Consider the following 15785-nt stretch of genomic DNA (forward strand, 5'->3'; position numbering starts at 1 on the left):
CCAGGTTTCTCAGCTGCTCCCTCGTCATCCTTTTTTCTTCTCTGCCCGCTGGGATTGCACCAGAGTTAACGAATAGGACTTCCTACCACCCCCCCCCCCCCCCCCCGTTATTTAATCTCCCTTTTACCTCCGACCCTTAATACCCCGCTGACTCACTTGATTTTTTTAAATTTTAATACTTACACGCTGTCCATAGCAGAAGTAAAGTTATGCGACAGGGGACCCCCAGTGTGCGCTTGTATGCATAAATACTTACGCACATATCAAAGTAACTTCTAGGAATGCCCGTGTCCTGCCTAGACTCCGCCCAGAGCACACCCATGCCCACCCCTTTTAAACTTTTTCATTTGTGTGCGTACTGGGAGACACGCACATACCCGGGTGCTTCTTAAAATCAGCACGGTGTGCTTCAGCTCGAGAGACATGAGTGTCTCCTGGCTTTGGCACACATAGGGCTTTTAAAAGCAACCTTTATGCTCCTTACCTGCTGCTATTTTCCATTGTTACTTAGAATTGTACTTTTCAGAGCTTGTTTCTCCCTAAGAGTCCTAAGAGGAAGGGAAAGGATTAGTGGAATAAAAGGTGAAATTATTTTTTTTAAATTTGAAATTGTAGTATTTTTCTTCCAAAATGTTAAGCTCCTGTGAGATACTTGCGCTTGAGTTTTTTTTGGAAGGGGAAGAAAGCATGTTTCTGTGTATCCTACTTGAGCCTTTATTTGAATAAAGGAGAACACTTCAGGGGAGAGTAGTGCATTAATACATTTTTTTTTTTCTAAAAAGTTATTAGGACCAGCACGAGCTCCACAATCACAAAGTTTTATGAATTCAAGTGTGAGAAAAGTGCCATGTGCATGTGATCAATGGAAGTGAAGTTGTTCTTGTGCTATTTGGAAAGCAGTCGGTGACGTGTGGGCTATGATCTTCATTTTAACTTTCATACAGCATCATTTTGTTCTTTTGTTGCTCGTGTCTTTTCTCACCCCCCTCCTTTTTCATCAACCTCTTAACATTGCCGCTTTCGGCTGCAGCTTGTTGGAGCCCGGCTTGCAACGTGAAGAACCAGCCTCTCTCCATGCCGCCGACACTCCTCCAGCTACCCGTCCAACTGCATGAGTTTGCATGGAAGCTGATTGCGCCGGATGACATCAGCGCGGAGATCACGTCCAAAAGCCTCAAACTGCAGCAGCAGCGGTTTCAAGAGCAGAGCTGCAACTCCAGCTACCACTATGACGTCAACAGCGCCAGCGTCGAGCACAGCCTCAGCCTGGGAGTGTTCTGCCCCAGTGGAGCCATAGAGAAGATACAGATGAGGGACAATGTCACCATAGTCCTGACACCAGCTCCAGCCGCAAACCTCAGTACTGATTTTAAGAATGATCTGGCAGTGTCCTTCGTACCAGTCATTAAAGGCAAGGATCTTTTAATTTCAGTTGTTCATTGTGTATTCTGAGGCAAGATAGTGAGATGGGTTTTCCGGTTTGAAACCGTTTGGGACTGTGATCCCAAGTGAATTTTCATACTGAGTCAAACACATTCAAGAATAGTTAATTGTATAGCTGAATAAAGAATAAGCAGCACTGCGAAAAGGCCTGTCCTTGCTATCATATCAGCTACTTGTTTCCTTAGACAATAAGGGAAAGAGGATCTATTGATCCCCTGGGTAATTCAGAAAGGCAAAACCCTTTTTTAAATTCATCTCTCTCTAGTTGTCAGATTTGTTTATTTCTTGAAAAACAAAAATTGCTTAAAATAGCCCAAAATGTAAGTGCTGTCTGAGTCCCTCTTTGTTTCCACAACAAAAAGAGAAGCAGACCAACATAGTTATCCTAAAAAGTCTACTGTTTTGAAACTGAGCAAGTTATACACAACTTAAAACTTAAAAAAATGATATGCTATTGATGGTGAAAGATGGGTTTCGGTTCCAGTGCCCCCCCTGGTGGTCCTTATGAGGTTGCATCTTCCATAAGATGGGTCCCCTGAAAGGGTCTAGATGGGGCTGGGGAGTGAAGTCTTAAGTCATAATGTGTACCAGACACATTATGACAGAGGAACTGTTACTTTCAGTACACTACCTTAAGTGGAAGCTTAAGTCTGACATTTGGACTTGCTGCGTTGGACTGCCAAAGTTACCCTGGCATTTCAGCCAGCTTGACATTGGTTTTAGAATAGTAGGAAATACGTTCTATGTTTTTAAAGGCGAATGCCACCTTTTGGGCAGACTATAATCATGTAGGTCATGGAAAGCAGCATGAATATAACTGTCAGAAAACTAAAAATATATTCTCCTTGCTTATTAATGTCTTAATATAAAATATTTAAATTTGGCTTATATTGGAAAAGTCACTTAGTTTAAGGGAGGTTTTATCAATGGAATACATTACATCTCACTTCAACAAAAGTTCCTTGAAAAGACCTCCGTATCCTTTAGTGTCCAGTATGGCATGTGCCTCTGCACTTGCATAATATAATCGGTCCAAAAATCCCCCAGACCCTGCCCTTCCATCAATGTTGCTTTGCGGAATAGAAAAGACCAATGTGTAACTTTTTGTTTACTGCATAGGCACTCTCCTGACTCAGGCTGTGCTTCCTGCAAGGTTAGAACATTTTTATTTTTCTGACCTGGCAGCTGCACTCTAGCGGGTGTTGAGCTTTCATATGCAACTACTTGGTGTATTTCCTCTATTTCATACACCCCTCCCCCCAGTGTAGCCCAGACATAATCATGACCGTCTGCAGTCAGGAGCCACAGACCATGGATCCTTATGCAGGCATCCGGAGGCTGGCCAGTAAATATTGCCCTTGTGCAGTGGGTTGGACTCCCTCCCACCAGTCTCTGCAACATATTTAGCTGACCCAAGGAGCAAAAGCCAGGTTTGGGGAGTGAATCTGGGCCTCCTGAGCCATGGATATGCCAAGCTAGGGCACTTTCTAATTTTAATAAACATTAATACTGCCACGCATGTGTTGACTCTGAGGCATTTTGACACGGAATCTCATGATTCCATCCGGCGAATCGGTGCTTGCTTTTTTTTCTCACCTGTTTAAGAGAGATAAACATCCCAAGCAGCTATAATCCATTGTTAAACAGATTAGAAATGAAAACATAATTGACTGTTTTTCTGGTCTCTCTTGCTTTATTTTAAAATAGAAGAGTGCATTTTCAGAGTGACTCCAAAAGCCGATTCCAAAGTCTATCTACAGACACCTAACTGGGACAGAGGCTTGCCAGATTATGTTTCGTTGTCATGGAACATAATCGTGCCCCCGAAACAAGCGGCCCGGTTGGCATTCCTGAAGGACAGGATGGATATTGTATGTGAAACAGGGCGGGCGTACATCAACATCAAGGAGCAGAAGGCGATGGGAGAAGAGGTGATCCGGAGAGATGACGAGTTGCTGCCTGAGCCTAGGGATTTGTCCCACCCCTTCTGGGTAAACATCTCCAACTGCAAGCCAATGACAAATAGTAACAGGCTTAAAGTGCAGTTCTCAGTAGTACTCAGCCAGAAGCACACAGGTAAGCTTCCTTCATCTCTTCTTATGATTAGAGAGATGAAATTGTCATCATTTTCTCTGCTGCCTCCTTGACACAGAAACAAAAAAAAAAAGTTGCCATTGAGAGCCCTATCTAGCCACATACCTGACCATATTTTGTTCAGCAAACACAAGAAGAAAATTTGAGTCCTATATGTACAGCTTTTATCAGCATCATGACACCTATTCGTTTTCTTTTTTAACAAACTGATTTGTAAGATTTATTTTATTTAGATTTATATTGTGCTTTTTGCACTTTTTCAGCGCTGTAGGTTATTTCCCTATCCCCAGAGGATAAGTTTGTATCTGAGGCAATGGAGGGTAAAGTGACTTGTCCAAGGTCACAAGGAACAACAGCAGGACTCGAACCCTGGTCTCCTGGTTGATAGCCCACTGCTTTAACCACTAGGCTACCCCTTCACTCCACCCACTCTGATGTTATGTTATACAAATAGTATGCTAAATTTTCAGTGAATGAGATTGAAAAATCTGCCCCTAAGTGTACATGGATCAAAGGGATACACGCGTAACCCCTGAAAAGCTGCCCCTGCGCGCGCCGAGTGTATGTCCCAGGGCTTGCAAAAAGGGGCGGGGCCTGAGCCTCCAGGCACAGCGGTGCTCTTGAGATCTGGGTTGAGAGCCTATAGTATAAATAATCACAGCCATACAAACTGGAGCGGATTTAGACACATCACTGTCCCTCATCAGTCTTTTCAAGAATAGAAAATCTCTGCTGGTCGAACTGGCTGTTAGAGTGACTGAGAGGTAGACATTCAGTGGGCCGGTTACCTGGGCAACTTTACCCGGCTATTCAGCAGCGCTTAGCCATATAAGTCTGCTGCTAAATATACCTGGTTTAATTTACCAAGGTAAATTAAGGGCACTGATTTCTCCTACCTGATTTTCCTGGCTGATTTGATCTGGCTAGCACTGAATATCAGTGCCAGTCAGATGGAGCTGGTTCAGAAGGCAGCTACTAAAATAGTCCACAGTCTTCATCATAAAGCATATGGGGACAGATTGAAAGGTCTAAGCAAATGGGAAAGGGGGGATATGGTAGAGACACTTAAATACCTCCAAGCATTATATGCACAGGAGGCTCTGGAACAGAGGTCATGGGATGAGGGTGAAAGGGAAAAGACTCAGGAGTAATCTTCGGAAATATTTCTGTTAGGGATGTGAATCCTTTTTCTGATGGATGAAAATATCGTACAATATTTTCTAATCCGTCAAGTATCGGGCAGGTCCCCGAAAGCGATAGGAAAACCCCATGAAATTTTCATGGGGTTTTCTTATCGTTTTGGGGGGAGGGGAAGAAAGGGCGCACAGGAAAAAAAAAACCCCAAACCCACCCTGACCCTTTAAATCTAATTATTTAGAATTCCCCCCCCCCCAAAAAAAAAAAAAACTTTCCTAAAGTACCTGGTGGTCCAACGGGGGTCCTGGGAGCGATCTCCTGCTCTCGGGCCGTCGGCTGCTACTAATCAAAATGGCGCCGATGGCCCTTTGCCCTTACCATGTGACAGGGGCTATCAGTGCCATTGGCCGGCCCCTATCACATGGTAGGAGCAATGGATGGCCCGCGCCATTTTTTAGGATGGCCTTGCCCTTAGTCACCTAAAACCGCCTATTCACTAACTAATCAGACTCCGTTTACTCGACTAGACGTCCCGTCCAGTGTCTCTTGCTATGTAGTTGTTTATCTCTGCCGTTCCTTATTTCTGGCTACCCTAGTCCCCAAGTTTGATCTCCTTGTTGTATGTAACTTTGACTCTTGTTGAATGGTTTGTTAAGTTATGCCCTTGTTCCATGTAAACCGATTTGATATGATCTTTTCATGAAGGTTGGTATATAAAAGTGTTAAAATAAATAAATAAATTTGCTGTCACATTCTGTTTTTCTATGTTAAAATTTGAGCAGTCCCCCCAGAACCCCACTCCACCAGTTTCTGCGTCTTTTGATCCGGCTAAATTTTAGCCTGGTCATGACTTTCCTGGGTCAGATTTTGCCAGTGATTCCTCTAGAACAGTAGGTACGTCACACCAGATGGTCGTGCTGGAAGGCAGAGTTGCACAACTTTCAAATGATTCATGATAAAGAGTGTGACAGGGCTGAGCATCCTAGGCATGTAAATGAAGAGCACAGACTAGGGGTGCTTTTTCGGTTCACAGATATCAGAAATGCAGCTGTTCCTTGCTTCCTGCAAAGGGAGCTTCTAAACCTAATCTTCTAGTTAAAATCCATTTTTTTAAATCTCATTTAGTTTATTGTAATTAATGAATATTAGTTACATTTGTGTTCTGAAAACAAGTTTTAGTTGCATTTTCTTTAAATCAGAAGATTTGTCTTCCATTTCATGTTAATGCTTCTTATTAAATCCCCAGGGTATTCTATGTTTGAGGCTGTTTTTTTCATCAGGATGATGTTCCTGGGTGTCCAGTATCCACTTCATGCCTCATAATACACTTGGTGTGTATCCATTTGACATCACACTCTGGTGTGCCTTGTTCCCTACTTCATTTTTATTTTTAAATATAGCTGTTGAACAGGTGTCTTTTTTTTATTTTTATTTTTTTTTTAATAATCCGTGTACTTTCGGTTAATGCACATAAACATAAGTGAAAAATTCTATTAAACGGAGTTCTTTTCATGTGGTTTGAGCATAAACGTGTGCCAGCGTTGGTGTTGCTAAATTTATTGTCCATTCTCTCTCTTTTTTTTTTTTTTTTTTAAAGATCCAAAAACAATCCTGATTGCTGCTGTGGCCAGTGGGGTTGGGCTGCTGACACTGGGGATCATAGTCTTGACCATTTGCTGCGTTCGGAAGAAGTAGGTTTCATTTTATTGAAACGCCTTTGACTACATGAAACAATGGCTCGTGCCATGCTTTTGGAATGTAAATACAGGAGCCGCTATCCAGTGTGGTGGTGGGGGTGGTGTTCCTGTGAGCTTATAGAACAAATGTAAAAGAGATTGGTCATCAGATGGGTTTATTTATTTTCACCACCGGTGTATACATTGCCTTGCCTTCATATATTCCAGTTTTGATTCTAGACTGGTGGCAACCAACGCTGAATCAATGGATTGATTTGGCATGTACCCTCATGCTTTATTCTCTTTGGTGCAGTGCTGTCATAACTTTCCCCTGCAATGGAGTGGAATAATGCTAACATGAGATAGAAACAGTACAAAGCTATCACCCATGTGAAATCCACAGCTATTTCATTATAGGAGAACAGGTACTTAGTGGTGCATAGAGGTGTTAACCGTTCACGCTTTTAGCTGGTCCATTGGAGCCAGCTTTTCAAAATGATTTGTGTTTAGTTCAGCACCTCCAATTACAGCGACCCCCAACCAACAAAAAACAACCCAGAACCCAGCGGGTCATGAGTGTGAGTGATCAGCCTGTATTTAAATGTCCAGCGAGGAGCACGCAATGTGGACATGGGAAAGACTTGTGTGTGTGGCCAAAACAAAAACAAGGGAAGCGCGGGGTTACTCTTCTTCCCAATCCCAGCTCATCCCAAGCAAGCTCCGCCTATCCCCACTACGCTCGCTTTAACCCCTTTTTCTGTCACATTCTACTAATATCTTCTTTCTCCTCCATCCAGCTTTTCTTTTTCCCCTCTCTTCTCCTTACTCTCGTTGCATCCTTAATTCTCCCCCCTTTCTGCCTGGGCATATTTTGAAATTTATATTTGAGGGGAGGCAATTTAATACCCCTTCATCCCCTTAGCCTGCTCTGCTCCCTGCTTTCCACTGACCTGTCCTGCTCTGATTCCCTTCCCTGTTCCTCTCCCCATCCCTCTACTTCCCCAGCAGGTTCCTCCTAGCCCCTGCTTTCCACTGACCTGTCCTTCTCTGATTCCCTTCCCTGTTCCTCTCCCCATCCCTCTACTTCCCCAGCAGGTTCCTCCTAGCCCCTCATTAGATAGCTGTCTTCCTCTGCAGGCTTGCTTCACCCATCTCTTCACTGGTTCCCATATGAAGCATATTACATTCCCCTTCATTGGCAGGCTCAGCTCTTTCAATTTATGATTCCCCCCTTCTCCACAAGCGTGGATCACTTCCCTGCTCTGCCCCCCACCTAAGCCCAGGCACATCTTTCATTTTTCTTTTCTGGAACTGCTTCTGCCTCCCAATTCCCCCTACAGCACTTCTCCTCCCAGCACTCACAGATTCCCAGCCAAAGCCAGTCCCGTAACTGCAGAGTCCCACGTAAAACACTCCACCACCTGCATGTCCCCAGCCCTGGCAGCTCAGTATCAGAATCCCCCGAGCTTCAGGGCCACAGCCACATGTGGTGGTTCTTAGGGATGTGAATCGGGTGCCCGATCGTTCCCGCTTTTGGGTTTGTCGGGCCGTGGGAAAATCTCGTTTTCCCGCGGATTGCCGGGGTTTTTTTCGTCGAAAATCGGTTTTCAGCTTAGTGTGCGCTGTCATGTTAGCGCACACTAACAAACAATAGCAAAAAGTAACAAAAAAAACCCCGTTTTTTGTTAGTGCGCGCTAATATGAGTTAACACGCACTAAGCCGAAAACAGATTTTTACGAAAATTCGGGGGGGGGGATTGATAGTTTCATTTTTTTTCCCGATATTTAACGAATTTAGAAATATCGTACGATATTTCAATTTGTTAGAAAAACAATTCACATCCCTAGTGGTTCTTGCTCTTGATTTGTAACCCCCAGATTGCGATATAACAGGGGAATATTTTTATTATTTATTTTTGTGGGCAAGAGTGAATGATGTTCACCTCAGTTTCCCCTCAGTTCAAGCCCTGATTGCAGCCCCCTTCCATATTGGAGCTGTTGATTTTTGAGAGAGAGATTTTGAGCCCACCACAACTTCCTCCCCGTTCTCCATCCTTCCAGTAAAAAATACCTTGGTGACAGCAGGGCTGGAAAAAAAGCAGATATCACCTACCCCTCCTGTTGACCCTGCCCGGGTAGCACAGAAATCTTCACCAAACTACAAATGAACAATTTTCCAACCTTTGTGTCTGTAGTTTGAATCTATCCTCTGTTTCTGCTTACTCTTGGCTTTCTCTTAGTTCTCTTTCCTTTTTTCTTTTAAAACTTATTTTCTGGTCTTTCTCTTACTCTTCATTTATCATTTTTACTCTGTGTATATCTTTCTATCCACTGAATGTCTCTCCACAGCTGATTATCTTCTCTTACCCCCTCCTAACACGTCCATCTCTCTCCTCACCTCTTCTTGCCTCTTTCCTCCACGATCATCCCCCCCCCCCCCCATTTCACAACCCTTCTTGGTTTACCTTTCCTGTCAGTTCCCCCTCCTCTCTGTCCACACTGCTCCTTTCCCAGTCCTCACTTCTCTCTCATTTCCTTCACCTAACCACGCACCCCTGCTCCTCTTTTCATCACAGCCCATATTCTCTCCCTCCATTTATATCCCCTTTTCCTAGCTACTTTCACCTTCTCAGATCCCATGTCTACTCTCATCCTCACAGCCTATTTTCCCTCTCTCTCAGTTCCTCTCTCTGTTGTCCTTCCTTTCTGTTTCTCAACTCCTCTCCCAGCCAGAATTCCTTCTTTCAGTTTTTCTCTCCCAGACTCTCAAAGCAGTAGTCTCTCTCTCCCAGCTGATATCCCTTTTAAACCATCTCCCATCAGTTCTCTCAACCTTTCTCTCACCCTCCTTATGGCTTCTCTTTCCCTTTCCTAGTCGTTCTATTAAAATCCTGCCCATCTCTATTGCACCTTAGGGAACCCTGTCTGTCCTACATTGCTGCTGCTCTCTGATTCTCCTGCAGTCCTTTAGTCAGACATTCTATAGGCTGCAGGGGAAGGTATGAACTTAGAAGAGATATAGGCACTTCTTGCTTGCCTTCCCCCTGCAGCCCATTGGTCAGAAATCAGCCAATGAGTTGCAAGGGGAGGTAGGAGCAGCAACAAGAAGACAGAAGCACTTCCTTACTGCCTACTCCCATAGCTCTGCAGTGTGGGGCGCTCAGCTGCCAGTCTAGGTGTATAGGAGACACTATTGGGGATGCTCAAACACTCGCAGCTGGTGCCTATATAGCTGATGGAGCTGGTCATCTTGCTTCACTTTTTTGGCAGCCCTCTGTATGCACAGTAACTCTTACATACGAGGAAGAATATAGTGACTTGTTAAATTGCATGTGGTCAAAATCAAATCTGGGGAAAAAAAAAACCCATGATAGCTGATGCTTTATTGTATTTTTTTTTTTTCATCTAATTGCAAACAGGCAATGTATTGTTCTTCAGTCATTGAAAGCAAACTTTGATCTCATCAGCCATGCAGCGATCTGTTCAATTATTGTTTATTGAGATTTTCTGGAAACTGTCTTCTATTTTCTTCAAGAAGCACAGAAATCGATCTCTTATGTTGTATATCATGCATATGGGCTCATCCCAGACGTACACGCTGTTCTCAGTAAGGAGGAGGAGATTTTAGGAGATGAGAGCTAGGCAGAGAGGCTGCAAGCGGAATAAGAGAAGGAGAAAGTGATTAGATTATGGCCTGAGAAAGGGGTAAGAAATGGAGAATGTAAATTAGAAACCTGGAAGGAGAAATTGATAAAGGTTGAGGGGCTGAAAGGGCATAATAGACAGCGAGAGGAAGGTAAAGCACTGAGAGAAGTGGTGGGGGAGAAGAATAAAAGAAGTGGAGATAGTGATAAAGAGAGAGAAGTGATATGAAGGAAAGTTGTCAGATGAAAAGGCAGGGAGAAATGGAGGAAGAAGGAAGGGATAAGCAAGAAAAAGAATCTGAGAAGGGACTGGGGCTGCTGCCATGTGAAGGGTCCTCGATTCAGTTCCCTTGTGCACACGCAGCTGTTCCCAGCCCTCGAGGAGATGGGGTAGGGAGTTGTGGTCGTCAAGGGAAATACCTGCTAGCCAAATTTAAAGCCCATGATAAGCAGTTCCAGAAGGAGCACTGGTGCATGGCTCTCGGCCTCAGCAACATTGCTGTAGTGACCAGAAATGGAATAGTAGGAGGGTGAGGGTCTGATTAAAATAAGGGAACATTCCCAGGTAAGTTGCAAATGAAGGCTCAGAGCAACAGAATCCCAGCTGAGCTAAAAGAGAAAACTACTGGGCCAAAAAAAATTGTGTACAGTATGTTTTAAAATTTTATGCAAATGACATGTAGCACTGCTCTATTTGTTTGTGTTAATTAGAAAGTGCTATTTTTAGCATATTGTTTTCATAGAGGGAGCATGCAGTGACTTTGTCTCTTTTCCCCATCTCCTAAGCTTCATGAAGTCAACAGGAAATCTTAGGGGTGAATTTTAAGAGCTACTCAGGTTAAAAGGCCCATATACATGAGTATCTGGGCCAAGCACAAGCAACTCATATTTTAAAATGGCCCAATTACGCACGTATGTGTGTGAGCCACCCAATGTATAGCAAAAAGGGGCTGAGTTAGGGCCAATCAGGGCGTTTCAAGTGGGGCCAACATTTACGCATGTAAATACAGATTTTAAATCCCACACTTATTTATTTCTATGCCTGATGAGGTGTAAGTCTGAAGAAAACTCGTTTTAGGCCTAAAACACCTTGGTGAGGGGTCTGGGTAAATGGGTGGAAGGAGGGAGTGCAGACTGAAGAAACAGAAGAGTTTGGATGACCTAGAGAGAGGCTAGGCAAATTGGTGGTTTAAGTGGTCATGCTGGCTATTTCTTTCACCTGTGCGTGTTTTGAAATGTGCTTAGTTGCATGTGTTAGAGCCGACAAATTCCTTAAGATACGTAAATCATGTTTGTGCAACTGCTTAAAATTGGGAGCACACATACGCATGTTAGGTCTATTTTAAATAGTATGCACACACTTGCATGGATGACCAAGAGTCCATCAAGCCCAGCAGCCTGTTTCCAACAGAGGCCAAACCAGGCCACAAGAACCCTGGCTGTTTGGAAGTTAAAGATGGGAGGAGATGGGAAGGATGATGGAAGAGTGGGGAAAAAGCGGTGGGAGGAGAAGAAAACTTGGAGATAGAGGGCTGAGATACGGTAAGAGGGGGATTAAGGATCAAAATAAATATGCCAAGGAGATTGGACGGTGGAGGCAGAGGGATAGGAAAGAGGAAGTGGAGAGAATCAATGGCATGAGATAAAAGGGGCATATAGTGGGTGGAAGGAGTGGACAGGTGGGGAGTAGCGTGGAGTGGAAGGCAGGTTGGAAGGGAGGGCCCAAAAAATGGAAAGTAGGAGTAGATTTCCTGGGCTGCTTTGAGGAGGTAGTCCAACTTTAAATGCTATCTTTATTTTGCTTGCAGGAAGCGGGAAAACAGGAATGCAACGGTGGGTGTGTACAATGCCAATGTCAACACACAGATGCCCGGTCGGCAAGTTGTGTTTAACAAGGGGAGGCATAAGAATGAGTCTCATATCTATGCAGTCATTGATGACAACATGGTCTACGGTCATTTGCTGGATGAATCTAATGGATCAGTAACTCCAGCAATAGGAATATACCAACCATTCCAGGGCTACATGGAAGATGCTCCACCTGTGCCATCTCCCAGCTTCCTGAGAGAAAGGATGAAGAAGGAGAACTTTGAGGATCCTCTTTCCTCATCAATGAGGGACAATGAACTATATACGTTTGCAAAGCACAAACCAGCGGAACAAGTGAGCAGTGGTGATTCAGGTATCCATCTACTGGAAAATCACAACCAGGATGATGTGGCAGACTCATCAAAAGGATAATTTTTTGCCATGTGTTACCCTTATCTATGCCAAAAATGGTATGACAGTATACACACTGTCCTCGTAATCTTGCCTATTCCAGGAACAAAAAGCAGGAGGCAGCATTAGTCATATCTTTTATTTTTTTTCTTCAACTGAAACCACAATATTAAGTACAATCATCATGGATGACATTGCATAGAACTGATGAATACTTTTCTACGTGTTTTAAAAAATGGTCAGCAAATAGGTTTGTAGTTACTAGACAAATCAGATTTTACAAAACGTTGGCCTTCAAACATTACATCAAGCTTAATGGTAGCAGTTTTCTCTCTCCAAGTCTTTTCGCTAGACAGTTGGGTTTCACCCTTACTGTGGTAGCTGGCTCCTCCTTCCCTTAAAGCTCAAGAATAGGCAAACATTAAGAAAGCTCATTCTAGATTTCTCAGCTTGTACTGCTTGGTTATAGGGTTCATAGGGAGACATCAAGATGCTGCTGGGAAGACGTATTGTGGATGAAATTATATATGTAAAGGGATCCCTCAGCATAGATTGTGGACCAGTGACAAAAAAGGCCTTTCAGTGAGCTTCTTTTGGTGTGCTGAGGCTCTCACAGACCTTGATGGTATGTGTCCTGTTCTTTTTATACAAGATAAGGTGTGTATGTATGTATGTGTGTGTATATGTATATATTTAGGTTTTCATAACAGTACCATAAATCTTTCACTCCCACTTGAAACATTCCTTGACAGTTTTTATTTATTTTACTTTTGGTCTTACTGTTGACTGTGATAATGTTTTCCAGGTCACCAGAGTTTCAGTAGTAGCATTGTTGCTCCTTAGCTATTGTTTCAGACCTCCAAATACCCAGCACATTTTGTACACTTATGGAGAGAAAAAAATATTAATAGGATTAGACTAAGAAACAGGTAGCATTGTGCTCTTGACTTTCAATGTTCCTGTTTCTCAAACTGCTACAGAAAAGGAAAAAAATTACTTGTCGAGCACTACTAAATATTCGTTAGAACCTTTTAATTATTAAGGGGCGGAGAACTGCAAATGCATTGGTAGCTTTGTAAGTTCTGGTTGTAATGTATTTTTATTATGAAAAGTCACAAAAGAACTTTTGTATGCGACGTATAGGAAGAGAGATGGATTAAATTACTGGTATTTTTGAGTTCTAGAAAAAAATTTTTAAGTATGTGCATGCAAAAAAACCCCTGCAACCTAAAAAAAAAAAAAAAGTCACAATGAATAGAAAAGAAGTGTGCACAGAAGATGGATGGTTTGTCATTCACATGGCTGACCCCTTGAAATAGACATCTCACATTTCTAATCGGGTGAGGCAGGAGACCAAGAATCAGGAGTGTGAAGTATTCTTTTGCCACTGGAGGGCAGTTGACTTGCGTGAGGAGAGACTGTAATAGGTGTTGGAAGCAGAACAATGCGCATAGGTTCTAAGGGTCTGAATGCTTGCCATAATATGGGCTCCATCAAAGAAAAGAGAATTTAAAAAAGGTGTCCGCAATTCTCTAGTGCCATGGACCAGTGATCAGCCCAATTAAATAATGACTGCAGAACAGGGCATGAATTGTCAGATAACAGGAAGGAATTAATGGCCCAAGGTACAACAGGGGTTTATTTTCTTGTTTGGGTGGTCATTCCCCTCCCATATCTTTCCTTCTCCAGCATCCGCATTCCCTTCTCTCATCTCCCCTGATGGAGCACTGGGCGTTGTGAAATCTCTGGGCTGGTGGAGTGCTGAAAGAGGAGCCTGTTGAGGCTGAACCCTGTAATACTTTCTGTGGCCAGCAGGCGTCGTCCATGCAATGTGCTCAAAAATCTTACCCACTTGGTATCTCAGCAGATAAGAAACCAAAGAAATAAAGGAAGGGATCAACTCTGGTGGAAGAACCTACATAGCTAATGTTTTCCGTTTATAAATTTTTCAGATAGTAAAAACTGGGCATAAATTCCTGGCCTCCAGTTAATAACCATCTTCCTTGTGGGTGTGACTCCTTTTGGAGTGAGTACATCTGATTTATCATATTACAGCTTCAAAACCTCTTGTATAGAGCTAATGTGACTGTCTGTCTGAGGCACAGGTTTCCGGATCCTGGTCTGGATCCAGGAAGGCCATTCAGTCAGGAAACTCAAAAAGCACTAAGCCAGGTTAGAAAAGCAGCTAATCATATTAATCATCTAGCATCAAAGCTGTGAAGAGCTCCAAATTTTGGATTTTGAAGCCATGTATTTTTGTCTTGGGGCTTGTGTTTTTGTTACAGCGGTTGGGTCCTGAAAAAGAATAATGATTGGGAAGAAATGGTTTGGCCTGCCTTGCTGGAAAAGACTGTCTAGATGTAGGAGTGTATTTTTACAGACCAAGTTGCTCTTTCCAAATAATGTATTTATTGCATATTTTTTTATTGCTGCATGTGCTGGGTTTGTTTGTTTTTTTGGGGGTTTGTTTTTTTCAAAAGAAAAAGGTGACTTGATTTTCAGTTTTCAAGAACTTTTTTTTTAGTAGTATTATTACTATATACATGTGTGGGTTTTTTTTGTTTTTTTTTTTTTTTAACATGAGCTGTAATTTTATATGTTTAATACTGAATAAATACTAGCACTCTACTCAGCACCCTACAATCTCAGGAGTAATTAAAACAAACAGCATAGGCTTTCGGGCCTTTTGTAATTGTAATTTTTTTTTCTTGCTTTGCAGCACATTTCACTGAAACTTGCAAACATTTGGTTCTCTAAAATGAGGCTTTTGAACCATATTTAAATTTGTAGTTTTCTTAGAATCAAATAAAGAATAAGGAGGTTAAGTGCCCATGTGACAGTGCTGTTGGTTTATTACCATTAGAATTCTCTCTTTTTTATGTAATTGTTTTCCACATGATCCTTGTAAAATGTATGCCTTAAAGTTTTAAATCTTGTAAATCTGGTTGAGATCCCAGCAAGTTTGCATGAAGCTTTGTGTATGTATATGTATTTTGATTTTTGTACAGTGGTGTCAAACATATGCATGGATCATTTTGAAGTATCTAGTATTGCCTTTTTACCAATTCAAATTAATTTCCCCATGTTTATTATTTATTTTATTAAAAGTATTTATAAGCCACCAATAACAGAGTTTCTGTTCTAAGTGGATCTTGCAATGTAACAGCTTTATTTCTGCTTTTTAATACTCTTGGATAGAGAGGCTTATAATATTAAAAAAACCCAAAACTAATAAAATGTGGTATCCATATGTCCAATTTTTAACCTAGTTTCTCCTACAATCACCATATATCTCGGTCTTCTCAGAAAAATGTCACTATCTCCACCTCCAAGAACTTTGAACCATTCATCCAATTTTATTTAAATTTCTGGCAGCGATCCCCCTAACTCACACTTTCCAAGTATCTCCCACACCCTCCCTACATTTAGAATTTACTTTTGTTATTTTACAATAGCTTTCAACAGTTCACTTGTAATCTCAGGGAAGTCAAATCACAATATGATGTGCTCATGCATTTTGAAAGCTGTTTTCCCATTAGCTAATGCCTATTAGGAATAGGCTGTCATTTTT

The 15785-nt window shown here is 42.3% G+C and overlaps 1 protein-coding gene across 2 annotated transcripts in view; it reads left to right on the top strand.

Moving 5' to 3' along the window:
* CDCP1 (CUB domain containing protein 1) overlaps positions 1-13479 on the top strand; it is a 257865-nt gene extending 244386 nt beyond the window's left edge. For both annotated transcript variants that reach the window (XM_029589604.1, XM_029589602.1), the window contains exons 6-9: positions 1031-1411; positions 3151-3519; positions 6272-6365; positions 11803-13479. In XM_029589604.1, the coding sequence (XP_029445464.1) occupies positions 1031-1411; positions 3151-3519; positions 6272-6365; positions 11803-12235 (1277 nt within the window). In that variant the 3' untranslated portion in view covers positions 12236-13479. The remainder of the gene's footprint in view (positions 1-1030; positions 1412-3150; positions 3520-6271; positions 6366-11802) is intronic.
* The last annotated feature ends 2306 nt before the right edge of the window (positions 13480-15785 follow it).

This window comes from Rhinatrema bivittatum, chromosome 2, assembly GCF_901001135.1.
Source record: "Rhinatrema bivittatum chromosome 2, aRhiBiv1.1, whole genome shotgun sequence".
NCBI lineage: Eukaryota > Metazoa > Chordata > Amphibia > Gymnophiona > Rhinatrematidae > Rhinatrema > Rhinatrema bivittatum.